Source organism: Coffea arabica, chromosome 9c, assembly GCF_036785885.1.
Source record: "Coffea arabica cultivar ET-39 chromosome 9c, Coffea Arabica ET-39 HiFi, whole genome shotgun sequence".
Lineage (NCBI taxonomy): Eukaryota > Viridiplantae > Streptophyta > Magnoliopsida > Gentianales > Rubiaceae > Coffea > Coffea arabica.
Window position 1 is genome coordinate 42,197,796 of NC_092326.1, and position 12,857 is coordinate 42,210,652.

The 12,857-nt window shown below is 35.6% G+C and overlaps 1 protein-coding gene across 1 annotated transcript; it reads right to left on the minus strand.

Annotated features, from left to right (window-relative positions):
- Positions 1 to 9,101, minus strand: LOC113708939 (leucine--tRNA ligase, chloroplastic/mitochondrial-like). The gene is made up of 20 exons (XM_027231669.2): positions 8,646 to 9,101; positions 7,904 to 8,048; positions 7,752 to 7,808; positions 7,066 to 7,185; positions 6,890 to 6,994; positions 6,547 to 6,770; positions 6,398 to 6,464; positions 6,161 to 6,315; positions 5,709 to 5,973; positions 5,202 to 5,396; positions 4,852 to 4,931; positions 4,077 to 4,139; positions 3,902 to 3,983; positions 3,412 to 3,489; positions 3,240 to 3,341; positions 2,704 to 2,876; positions 2,405 to 2,582; positions 2,116 to 2,193; positions 1,455 to 1,586; positions 1 to 620 (listed from the first exon to the last, which is right to left on the minus strand). The coding sequence occupies exons 1-20, from the start codon at positions 9,020 to 9,022 to the stop codon at positions 378 to 380; spliced, it is 2,919 nt and encodes a 972-aa protein (XP_027087470.1). The 5' UTR covers positions 9,023 to 9,101; the 3' UTR covers positions 1 to 377.
- Positions 9,102 to 12,857: the final 3,756 nt, after the last annotated feature.

A 12,857-nucleotide genomic window follows, 5' to 3' on the forward strand; every position in this document is an offset into this window, starting at 1 on the left:
TCGACAAAAGAATAGCTTTATTTATCTGACCATTATTATCAAAATTGCACTGATTAATTAATGCATGGACTGATTTACAACAAACCAACCTAAAACTACAAATAGCTACGCATGTAAATATTGATAGGTAACTCCACTAATCTGCTGTTTCCAGCAGAAAAAGCTACAGGATGCAAAATCTGCAGCATTTCTTTTCCTACTATACATCTACCACCAGGCATTGTGCTGACGCTGCTGGAGGTTTCACTTTCACAAGCACCGTCACTCCTTCACATTTGATCCAGTGAGACATCGCACAGAGGATAATTGAGAAGTATGAGGTTCCATTCCCGAGACAGCTTAGCTCCATGTGTGCACTCGAAATGAAGGCAAAGAGACTACCTTTGCCCAACCTTTACCTTTTTAGCATCTAAGATAACATTCAAAATTTTTCCAGGAACATATATTCTCTTCTTAACTTTTTGCCCGTCCAAGAACTTGGACAGTCTTGAATCTTGAGAAGCTAACCTAAAAGCATCCTCCTCTGAACATTCTTTTTCAACCTCTATTGTACCCCTTGTTTTCCCATTGATCTGGACAGGCAGGACAAGAGTGGATTCTTTCAAGTACTCAGGGTTGGCCTGCAATTTGAAGATAGAATTCAATCAAAGGCTCAACATGACAATATTATCCTGTTCATGATCTAGTCTATGCATGTCTCAATACATAAGAAATTGCTGTACATGTTATGTTATCTTTTCCCTGAGCAAACTCTTGAGCTTTCTTTAATATTCTTCAACTGTAAATCATAATATGGAGTTTTATTGGTCTTGACAAACATCAAAGAAAGAAAATGCTGAACAAAAGAACACAAAAACATCTAGAATTAGGTCAGGGATGGCAGCCTTAACAAACAAGAAAGGAGATCACAATTAGTGAGAATTAGATAGTAATATGGCTATTAACTCTACCAGGCACCTATATAAACATTCAATGCTTCAGAAGCGTTAGTGATTTTCTTCAACAAAACTCTCCACTGCTACCATTTGCTTTCTTTACATTCATTTTCCTTTTAAAGAATCTTTCTCTAAATTGTGGTCATTTTGGATACAAGGTGATTTTTTATTTTTTGCAGCCAAGAGCTTTTGTATCTATGTTGGAAAAAGTGAAAGGGAATAAGTTAGCTGTTAAGTGATATTCGGACATTTTTTGCTAACCAGATAAAAAATGATTCTGTTGAGACCAGTCTCATATTTGGCTGCTCACAGAAGATCTCAAATGCATTACATATATGTACAGGGATGACAAGATATATGGTCGCATGAATTGCTGCATCAGTTGAACAATTTCAAGAACAAACAAAAGAAATACTGTGGTGCGATAAGCACCTGCAACAGGAGTCTGGTGGGGCTAGGGGATCATGAGACTGAGAACCCTAGCCACAGAAAACTGTATTTGAAGAAACATGCCCATACCTTGGGAAAAGGCTCATGGGCAAGGGAATTTGAATGACCCAGACGAGACCACAGCTCCTCGGCCATGTGAGGTGCATATGGCGAAAGCAGCAAAACAAATGCTTCAGCAGTTGATCTTGGAAGTTTCTTCCACTAGAAACAAATTTTAAAATTTGCAAACAGATAATCTATTCAGTAAATGCGTTGAAACCTAAGTGCAAGTAAAATGGTTCTCCTAATAATAACCATTCCATATCAACTGACATCATCTTGACATCAATGCTTAAAATCTGCTTAAAGGAAATAAGGTTTCTCATTGCAAAATAGAAAAGAAATCACAGATAGGTTAAAGAAGCTAATAGACAAATCATTAAAAGAGAAAATGAGCAGGGAAAAGAGTAAAATAATTGAAAAAGTTGAGAATTTGTTCAACAGTTTTGACCAGTTCAGGATTCTTTTTACCAGTACTTAGTCTCGTTGATTTTGTAGTACAACACAGATAAAATCGGGAAGGTTCATTCTAAAACCAGTCGAAGAGGTAACTACACCATGAATTTGAAAATTTATGTCTTCCAATTTCCTTCTTCAATTCAAGGATACAAGTCCTGCCTGATATGGGAGTGACCATTTTCTAAAGCTTAGTTTGTTATGAAAAAGAAAAATGAGAGAGAGAGAGAGAGACCTTATATGCAGCATTAATGAACTCCATCATTGCAGAAATTCCTGTGTTGAACCGTGTTGCTTCAATTTCTTCTGTTACCTGTAGCATGAAACCAGTTTATAAATAGACAAAGTAAACATAAAGAGCAAATGCAATCACATGAGCCCATCAGATGCTGCAAGGAAGAAAAGCTTTAGATTGACAAGAAATAATACATTTATTGTTAACCATAGAACCTGCAATCTACAAAAGAAAAGGGATATACAAACTATGAATAGCAGAAGCCAATCCAAAATTTTGATAAATCTACCTTATCAATGCATTTATGAAGAGATCGAAGTTGGTCTGGAGAAGGTTCCTCATCAAGTGCTACTGTTCCATCTTTAAATTCACCACTGGGTGATGGTGAACCAACAATTAATCTCCAAGCTCTTGCCAAAAAACGATGGACCCCTTCAATACCACTAGTATTCCATGGTTTAGAGTCACTGAAATGTGAAAAAATTATGATGTAAAGAAAGAAAAGAATAATCAAAAACTCACTTCTAAAGAATTAATAGCAAGAGTTCATTCTAAAAAAAAAACCAAAAAGAGAGTGAAGGAAGCTACCGTAATGGGCCCATAAACATTTCATACAACCGAAGAGAATCTGCACCATACTCAGAAACAACATCATCAGGATTTATGACATTTCCCCTACTTTTACTCATCTTGTGAGCTCGTGCAATTAACCGAATAGTCGGATTGTCTTTAAGAACATAAGAGTCGCCAGATTTTCTAACCTACATCAGCAAAGAATACAAGGCATGTTAAGCTGGGTGTAACTGCATGCATGATAAACTATATGCAAACTACTCTCAAGAGAAGTCAGAGGGGAAAGCAGAAAGAGTTTGGAGGAAGAGAAAATGCTGCAAACATTACCTAATATGTCAAGTTTGGCTGAGGATTAAAGCCATTTCAAATATGGTCACACACAGAAAAAAAACACAATGAAACTAATCCCAAAAAGGCTGACAAGGTGAAAGGAAGCGAAAAGGAGGATGAAGCCACAAAAAGTTACCCTTGTTCACAAACACAGGTAAGCATGCATCAATGACAGCACAGGAATAATTACCCAAAAATTCAGAATATGCAAACGAAAGTACCTCATCCTCAGGGACTCTTTCTTGACTAAGCTCAGTCAACTCATCAACAATATCTGCAGATATCAAGTTCCCATCTGGATCTCTGTATGCAATATATTCAACCTGCAACGCAAAACAATAAACAATTTGCTACAGGAAGATGCATAATCTTTTATGATTACATTTCACTTACTTCTCCAAGGATGATGCCCTGATTTATGACACATTGGAAGGGTTCCTTCTTTGACACTACTCCAATGTCATAAAGAACCTGAAAGAAAACAACAATAATTCAAAAGGTACAGTCAAATATCCTCCTATTACAAGGATACAATCAGCATTAAGCTCTAATTTACTACTTCCTATGTTTAAGAGTTTTAGACAGCTCTGGTCATGGAAGTTTATAACAAAATTAACAACCATCTACACTACACTTGAATTTGTTTGAGTTTTACCTAACCTTGTCATCATCCTAAAGCAAAGGTTGGCTCACACAAAAATGATTAATAGTGATGATAACCAGTTTCCTAGAAATAGAATATTCCTCATTTCTTTTGGGTGTGTACCAATTGATAAATGTGAAGGATGATATGAACTGGTAATGAAATGTGATGGGTGCAGCTCTTCGCTATTGTGGAAGTTGCTGTAGGACTTATATTCAAGCAAAGCTTGGCAGTACAAACCTTGTGCCAGAACCGGGCATAGAGTAAGTGAAGAACTGCATGCTCAGCACCACCAACATAAACATCAACTGGGCTCCAATATCTGAAAAGCAAAAGATGATTAAAAGGGCAACATAATATTTCTTTAAAAAAGGAACTGGTAGGAAAATAAACTATAGTCAAATTTAGAGCTTACGCTTCTTTTGCTTTATCTACCAGCATTTTGGAATTTTTAGGATCCATAAATCTCAGGTAGTACCTGGAAATTATTAACAAAGGTATAAAGTTTACAATCTATAAAAGATGGTGAAGACCATAGAACAACTTTGTCAAGAGTGTAGACAAGAATATCAAGTGGATATGATTACGCTTTTTACAACTCAGTAATCAGTTTGTGATTCTGATTCAATCTGGTTTGCGTCCATACATAAGAGAACTTAGGATACAAAGCCAATGATATGGGAAGATGAATTAGCAGCTTAAAAGTGAAAAATGTACTGTAGAAAACACACTTGACTAGTAAAAATGATGCTGTACCAACCAACAATGCTTACAGCAAAATGATGGTATTATACAAGACATAATGCCAAAAAATATAAATATTATCCGTATTTAGAGCTAAGATACTAACTTCTGTTTATTTTGAATAGCAATCAAATCATGATGAAAATGAAGCCTTCATATGACAATAATGTGATAAAACTTCTCCAACCACAGATAGTTTATTCTAGCCTGATATCAAATCAGCAGACAAAAGTTAACTTTGCCCATTCCCAATTTTCCTCTGTTTTGCTGTATTTCCTATGAAACCCCTAGATAACTTGGACAAATGTACTTTTCCCAAGAAAACTTCATATGCCATTTTTATCTCATGTACAGAATTTTTAAGGAGGAATGGAGCAAGTGAAGAAAATTTTTGTACAACAAAGGGCAACAAATACAGATACTTAAGCTAATTAACCACAAATTACCAGCATGAACCAGCCCATTGTGGCATAGTGTTTGTCTCACGTTCAGCAGGTTTCCCTGACAAAGGATCAAAAGTTTTAACCTAAAACCAACCAGTCAGATAAGGCATGAAAATATTAGTCAAGGACGTAAAAACAACCTTACCACTAGGAAAACAGAAGGAAGTTGGAACAAAGGAAATACATGGCTAACTTCGGTTTTGAGGTTTATAACTTCAATTAGAGCTCATTCTCAATGAAGATGTTGGGCAAACAATCTCCAAATGTATCCAGATATTTCCTATGAATATAACTAAGAAATGGTCCCAACAACCCAAATGACAACTCAATTATTGTTATAAAGCTAAACATACCCAAGATGCTGCTTTTGACAGCGGTGGTTCACCTGAACCAGTTGGAGTAAAATCATCCAACTCTGGAAGGGTAATAGGCAGCTCTGTCTCAGGAAGAGGAACAGTTTCACCAGTTTCACCCAAAAAGATAACTGGAATAGGCTCCCCCCAATAACGTTGCCGGGCAAAAAGCCAGTCCCTCAACTTGTAATTAACCTAAGAAAAGTAAAATTTGTTAAAAAAAGAACCGCCTTTGCTAAACAACGCATGTAAAAGAAATGCCCTCCTCCATGAATTGCAACTTGCATCTTACATAGAGCTAGCATTCCTTCTAAGAATATGGTCAACTTAAATTTTATCTTGTAGAGGCAACATAATGAAGTCCCTTGCCTGTGACTCTAGAGCAGATTATCTACTCCAAAGAGTATCTTAAACCTAAAGGCAAGCCATGCTCTTTTGAAGCACAATCTAAAAATTTGGAATGCAAATGCATGAGGAACTTTACATCTTTGTGACAAAAAGACATACCTTTCTCTTTCCGTTCCCACTTTTCTCAAGCCACTTGGTAACTTCAGAAGCTGCTTCTTTGTTTGACAAGCCATTGATGTCAAGCCCTGTGGTCAAATTTGATGAATTTATCACAGTACCATCACCAGAATATGCTTTGTCAAAACTGCTAATATTCTGATCATTTGGCATCACAACTCCACATATTGGAAGGTTATACTTTGAAGCAAATTCATGGTCTCGCGTGTCATGAGCAGGTACAGCCATTATTGCTCCAGTCCCATAGCTGCATGAATTTGTATACTCTTCATTAAAACTTAAAACAGTAAATTATTCCTAAGTTGACAATTTAATCAGCTAATGCACCTCACAATCAATTCTAGAGATCTGGTTGGCACTGCAAGTGCATCTAAAACATTCCCAAGAAGTTAAAAAGAACAGGACCCAAAAAGCTAGAAAAATTCCACACACACCTTCCTAAAACATAATCAGCAATCCAAATTGGAATAGCCTCTCCAGTAGCTGGATTTCTTGCATAACAACCAGTAAACACCCCTGTTTTTTCCTTTTGAAGTTCTGTCCTTTCAAGATCACTCTTTCTAGCAGCAAGTTCTTTATATTCTTCCACCTGTAATTGATGACATTCCTCTTTTTTATAACCACATCAGGCAAGCACTGGAGGATAAGTCAAAATTAATGCATTAACATACGTGTTTGCTTTGGGCCTCAGATACCATTGATGACAATAAGATATGCTCAGGTGCCAGGACTAAATAGCTGCACAGGAAGAATAGCCATAAGGGTATGATAGTTGTTTCAAACAGTGGTCAAAAACAGAATTGAACAATCATAGACATACGTTGCCCCAAAAATGGTATCAGGTCTGGTCGTGCAAACTACAATTTTTATATCTGTTTGCTGCCCATCCGTGTCCATCACATGAAATTCCACTTCTGCACCTTCTGACCTCCCTATCCAGTTCCTTTGCATTTCCTTAATGCTTTCAGGCCAGTCAAGATCATTTAGATCTTCAAGAAGACTGTCAGCATATGCAGTAATCCTCAGCATCCATTGCCGCATAGGCTGCTTGGTAATAAACAAGTAACTGTAAAATCATAAAACCATCCAATAAAAAAGATAAGAAAAAAAAATAGAAGTCAAAGATAGATAACTCAATGCGGAAACATATAGAGCAAACATACCTTTCTAATAACTGGATGACCCCCTCGTTCACTCACACCGTCCACCACTTCTTCATTAGCCAATACAGTACCAAGTGCAGGACACCAGTTTACGGGAACTTCAGCCTATAAAATTGGAAGACTGTAAACATATCTTCAAATAAGCACGAAACAGAATTTTGATCATGGAGGTATACCTGATATGCCAATCCTCTTTTCAAAAGTTGCAAATATATCCATTGTGTCCATTTATAGTAGTCCGGTTCTGTTGTAGAAATCTCACGGTCCCAATCATATGAGAAACCTAATGACCTAAGCTGGAAAAAGGCACAGACATCAGTGCGTGTAATCACATTTATGTATTTGGCCTAGAACAGTAATATGCATAAAGATCATTCAAAGACGAAAGAATATGCTATTCAGCTACAAAGGATCTAACAACTGAATGGAAAATTCTCAAGTCTACTCAGTTTGTGTAGACTATTTTTTAGTTTAAATATAGTTTCAGAAACCGTGTGCTGAAAAAAAATACCCGACCATTAATTGGTCTGCAAAACATCTAGATAACAAAAAAAAATACACAGAACAACAGAATCAAGGGCAGAATATCATCATTATGTACTGTGATTCAGCATCTGAGAGCAAGCATTTTTTCTCCAGGTCAGTCATAAGTATGTGTTTTTAATCTCGATGATTCATTAACTTAAATACACATCCAGTTAAATAACACCAACTAAAAGAAGAGATTTACTATCCATTTTACATGAGAATCGGTAACAACAACGAATCTAGAAGTCAATATTAAAAAACTTGAATAAAGCATGATAACCATGGAAAAGGCCTTTATCAAGCGGACTATGAATCAACAGGGTTCTCAAATAACCTGGGAACGAAAGCGCTCAATATTTCTTAATGTCGTGATTTTTGGGTGTGTTCCAGTCTGTCAAACACAAGCAAACAAGAGTTACAATATTAATAACCCTTCACAGCCTAATAGCCAATTGTGCCGACATGTTCACGAATTTGCTAATCAACCTGGATTGCATATTGTTCTGCGGGTAAACCAAAAGCATCCCATCCCATTGGATGCAAAACATTGAACCCCTGCATTCGCTTAAACCTAGCAAGGATATCCGTGGCAGTGTATCCAAGAGGATGGCCAACATGTAAACCAGCTCCGCTGTAACAATGATATAATCAGAGACAGAACCACCATCTCAACAAGGCAGGTCACAGAATTTGTCACCTTAGTCAAAATCAAAATTTCTGTTGCCAAGGAACATTATTTGGAGTAACGCCATTACAAACTTAGCTCCATAGTCGTTAAAATTTTTCAAAGTTCACGCCTTTACTCACATTCAATTCTACTCTATGAAAAACAGGAATACAATAGATACGTTTCAAAATAAAGATGGAGAAAACACCGTGTAAAAGTTCCAGCTAGTTTAGGCTCTAGGAAGGTCCAACTTCAGACAATATTAGACCTGCTTGGAAGATATCTTCAAAGAAAAAATCCATATTTCTTTTTTATATAGCAACCTTACAGTAGCTTCCTCATGCATTTGAAGAAGAATTACCTTTCAACGCATACAGAAAGTCAGCTTCTTTCGTTTTTCTTTTTTTTTTTTTTGGCGAATTTGAATGACTTCTATTTAAGAAACAAAATAAACTTTCTTTCTGCATACAGCAAAGAATGACATAATTACTGAGTCACACAGCATATCCAGGAGCATTTCCAGAGGAGAAAAGGCTTAAAAAAGTGTGAGAAAGATTGGACCTTGGATAAGGGAACATGTCAAGAACATAGTACTTAGGCTTGGTAGTGTCAAGATCATCATGTGGGGTTCTAAAAGTTTTGTGCTCCTCCCAATATCGCTGCCACTTGGGCTCTATTTCATGAAATGGGTAGGCTTTCACTCTCTTATTATTACTGGGTCTCTCCTCTTCTTCTTCAGTACTTAAAGAACTGCTGATAGTACCAGTAGAATTGATACAACTGGAAATTCTAAGTGGGAAACGAAGGGAAGTGGGTCGTCGACGGTGAAGGGGTGGCAGGCGATGAGAGTATAGGAGGATGGTACGGCGGGACAGTGGAGGAGAATGAGTTAGTGGGAGTGTAGGAAGGAGAGTGGAGGTGTGAAATTGGGTGTACATCCTTGGGCTTTTGAGGGGCTAACTGAGAAAGAGGAGGGACTGTTGGTTTCCAGTAGTTAAGGATAGGAGAGGAGGTGCCATTGCCATTGGTTCAAGTTTGGGACAAATTGTGGTTTTTGAAGCGATTTTAGACAAAAGCGTGGTCTGCCAACTGGAATTTCTTACTTACTATACTTTAACATTTTTTGTAACATTACTTTCAAAATTCTAATACATAAGCTAAACTATAAGATTACATTTTTTGTATTCGAGACTTTTGTTTTATGTTAGTATTTAACTTCGTGAGATTATCGAATTAAATGTCTTTTTTAGTACTTTTTTTGTTTCCCCATGATTTCCAATCCAGTGAAATATTTTAGGATTATATGCTAAAAAATGTAGAATTCTTTCGTTCATGTGAGGTTTCTGGTTTAACTCACAAATTATTTATTTATTTTTATTATTATAAGGTTTTGAACTTCTCTTAAAATAAATTATTATAATAATTAACAAAATGATAAGTATGGATGTGCATTCATTTTCTTAAAATGATCAATTAAATTCCTCGTAATTCATGAGTTCATCGAACTACTTATTTCAAATACTTGAACTATTAAATTTATATATTCATATTAATATGAGTACATGTATATTTGGTTTTGTATTACCCATGACAGAAAGCCTTACTTGTAACCTTAAAAGAATGATTGAATCAACATAAATATTCTCTCTCTACTATTCTTATCTCTACTTATAGTAGTAGAGACAACAAAAATGAAGTTCTTTCCTATTTGGGATAATTTTGGGATCTCTCTTATGGTTCCTTATTTTTTTTTTTTTTTTTTTTTAGGTGTGTCCCGCAGGGAGTGGACCCCGCAGACTATTCACCACCCTCAGCAACTTGCTGGCAGCAGCAAGGTTCGAACCAGGGACCTGAGGCTCCATCTTCAGCAACCTCAACCACCAGACCAAGCCCCTGAGGGCTCTTTATGGTTCCTTATGATATCGCTTAGTTCTTCTGAGATTAAATCTAGTCAAAATCAACAACTTAGAAGAATTTTGGTAAGTAATTAATACCTTTGAAATTTTTGTGGAACGGTTACAACGAATTGAAGTCAAGAAATTATTTCAAGAAATATATTTTAATACATGATGTAATTTAAGTTGTACTGAAAATTAAAATCCATCTCATCATACGTGTGGTTTGTAATACAAATCTTGCTTATGGAAAAAAGTTTATAAGTAAGTCAGAATTAAAAAGTTAATCAAAAATGATCTAATAACCAAATGTATCTACGTATATCCCCTTTTTTTGGGTTAAAACGTCTTCCATTATACTGGGTAATAGTTGTTGTATAACTATAAAATTACTCGTTATCGAATTTATAACTGCTCATATTTTTAACTTTTAACTTGTTAACCTTATTTTATTTTTTATTGTTATTGTAAGTTTCATAAGTAGGATAATATAAGGGTACTATTGGGGAAAAAATTCATCTTTCTTGCATTTCCTTCAAAGAGGCTAAAATGCCACAAAAAATATCCATGCAAAAGAGGTAGGTGAAATCCTAAAAACTTAAAAAGTGCCAAGTGATAATACGAGAAATGTCAAGGAAGGTTTTTGATATTATTCTTTTCTTTTCTTTTCTTTTTTTCATGACAACGTCCCAAGGTTTTTGATATTGTTTCAGTAATTTTTGTCACTTAGGTCGTATATGTAGCTTAATACAGGAGTTTTCATAAAATAACTCTAAAGAAGAGGAACTAATCGTAAACTAATGTAGAATCCAAATTCTAGAAATATATCTCTACTCATGCAATTCAAAATCGGACTTCGGATATGAAATAACATCACACAACATAAATTGTAAAAGAAAGGAAAATATATTGAATTTGAATAGCTTTCTTTTTCTTTGCGCTCGTGTGCTAAAGACACACAATTGAAGTTGTCGGTTGTGTACTAGTTGTGCTTTAATGTAATTTTACCTTCTCGTTATGCTAATCGTGCTTCGAAGCCTTCGTACTTTTCTCGCGTCATTGGTATTTGACGCATGCCTAAAAGAAGACCAAGAGATTGGATTGCAGCTGGGGATGCAACTCAGCCAAATTCGTCCACTGAATAGGGATATTCTAACTATTAAACCCCTTGGACACGCACTACAGGCTATTGTTTGGATAGGAGATTATTTGGAAAAAAGACTACGCTGAACAATACGTAAAAAAAACTTTTAGTAATTGAATGTTGTGTTTATGAAACAAATTAAATAATATTTAAATTTATTTTTTCAAATTATGATAGAAACATCCGTTAACACATTTAGTATTCACCTAATCTGTTATATATATAATCAATTTCTCTAGAAGAAGTTGGCCATCACATGTATTGTGGAGTGGGAGGTCAAGGGTTCAAACCTTACCTCCCATCAGCGTGCCACTATATGTGATTTTTTCTAAATCCATATATAATCAATTTATCTAGAAGAAGTTGGCCATCATATGTATTGTAGAGTTGGAGGTCAAGAGTTCAAATCTTACCTTCCATCAGTGTGCCACTATATATGATTTCTTCTAAATCCACACGGGTGATATCCAAATTAGACAAATTGAATTATGATATCCAATTTCTTTTTCTTGGATAAAATGACAAGGGTAATTTTGTTAATCCACAATTATATGTGAAGCCCTAGGGCACTCTCCTTTCATATATAAAAGGACAATTCCAAGGGGTTGCATCATTCAGCATCACAAGAAAAGGTGGGGTAGTGCTGGAGAAGCAGGAAGAGCAATCAATACTAAGGATGGCCGCTGAAGGCAGGGCTTTGGTCTTGGTCAGTCGTATGATGGTAGGGTGGTTCGTTTCTTTCCCGGCCATTGCATCGTATTCTTGTGGTCGGATCCGATCAGATCGGATTCAACCGGATCCCTTACTTACAGCACAATAGCCCACAAATTTACCCTTTTTTTTATTGTTAGCACTATCAGGGTAGTTCGCTTTCATGGTGATGCAGCCATGGATAAACACCTTTGAGAAGGATGGGGGGGGGGGGGGGTAATTTTCTTTCTTTAATTATTGGAGGCAATCAAAGCTAGAAGAGCAGTGAATTGGGTGTAAGTACTTCTTTTGCCCAGGTTTTCTCTTTTTTTTTTTTCTTTTTAACTTTTATATAACAACACATCTTTGCCAAGTTTTACTTTTATTTTATTTTTATTTTTTTTTCTTGTGAAGTATAATAACCCATATTTTATACTGATGCTAACTCATAGCTATGGTTAAACTTAGTGTATTTAGATAAAAAATTATTTAAAATAATTATTAAGTAAATCTTTCCTACACTGACGCTGTATACACTATCATCATTAGATTCATGATATGTGTACAAAAGTTGAATTTCAAATTTAACTTTTGCATGGTTGTCATTCATCCAACGCTGATAATGTATATACTGTCAGTGTAGGAAAGATTAATCCATAATTATTATAATACTTTTTATGATGTGATATATGTGACATAAAAATGATATTAAAAATAGAAATTATAATTTTGATGCAAGCAAATGATCAGTCCATTTGAATGATAAGTTTTTTGAATATTTGTAATGTAATAAATTTTATTCTAACTTAAGTGTAGAAGAAGTTGTTTCACTTAGAAAAACTTTGTGTATTTGAAGATTGAAAAAAAAATTTCTTTCTTTTTTTCTTTTTCTTTTTTTTCTTCTTCTCCCTCTTTCCACACCACCACACCTTTTCCATCCCTCTTCCCACCGTCACTTGCCACCACCATGTCACCTCTCTCTCCTTCCTTCCTTTCTCTTCTTGCCCTTTTCCTCGCCTCCCAAAGCAAAGTTGGCAATCAACT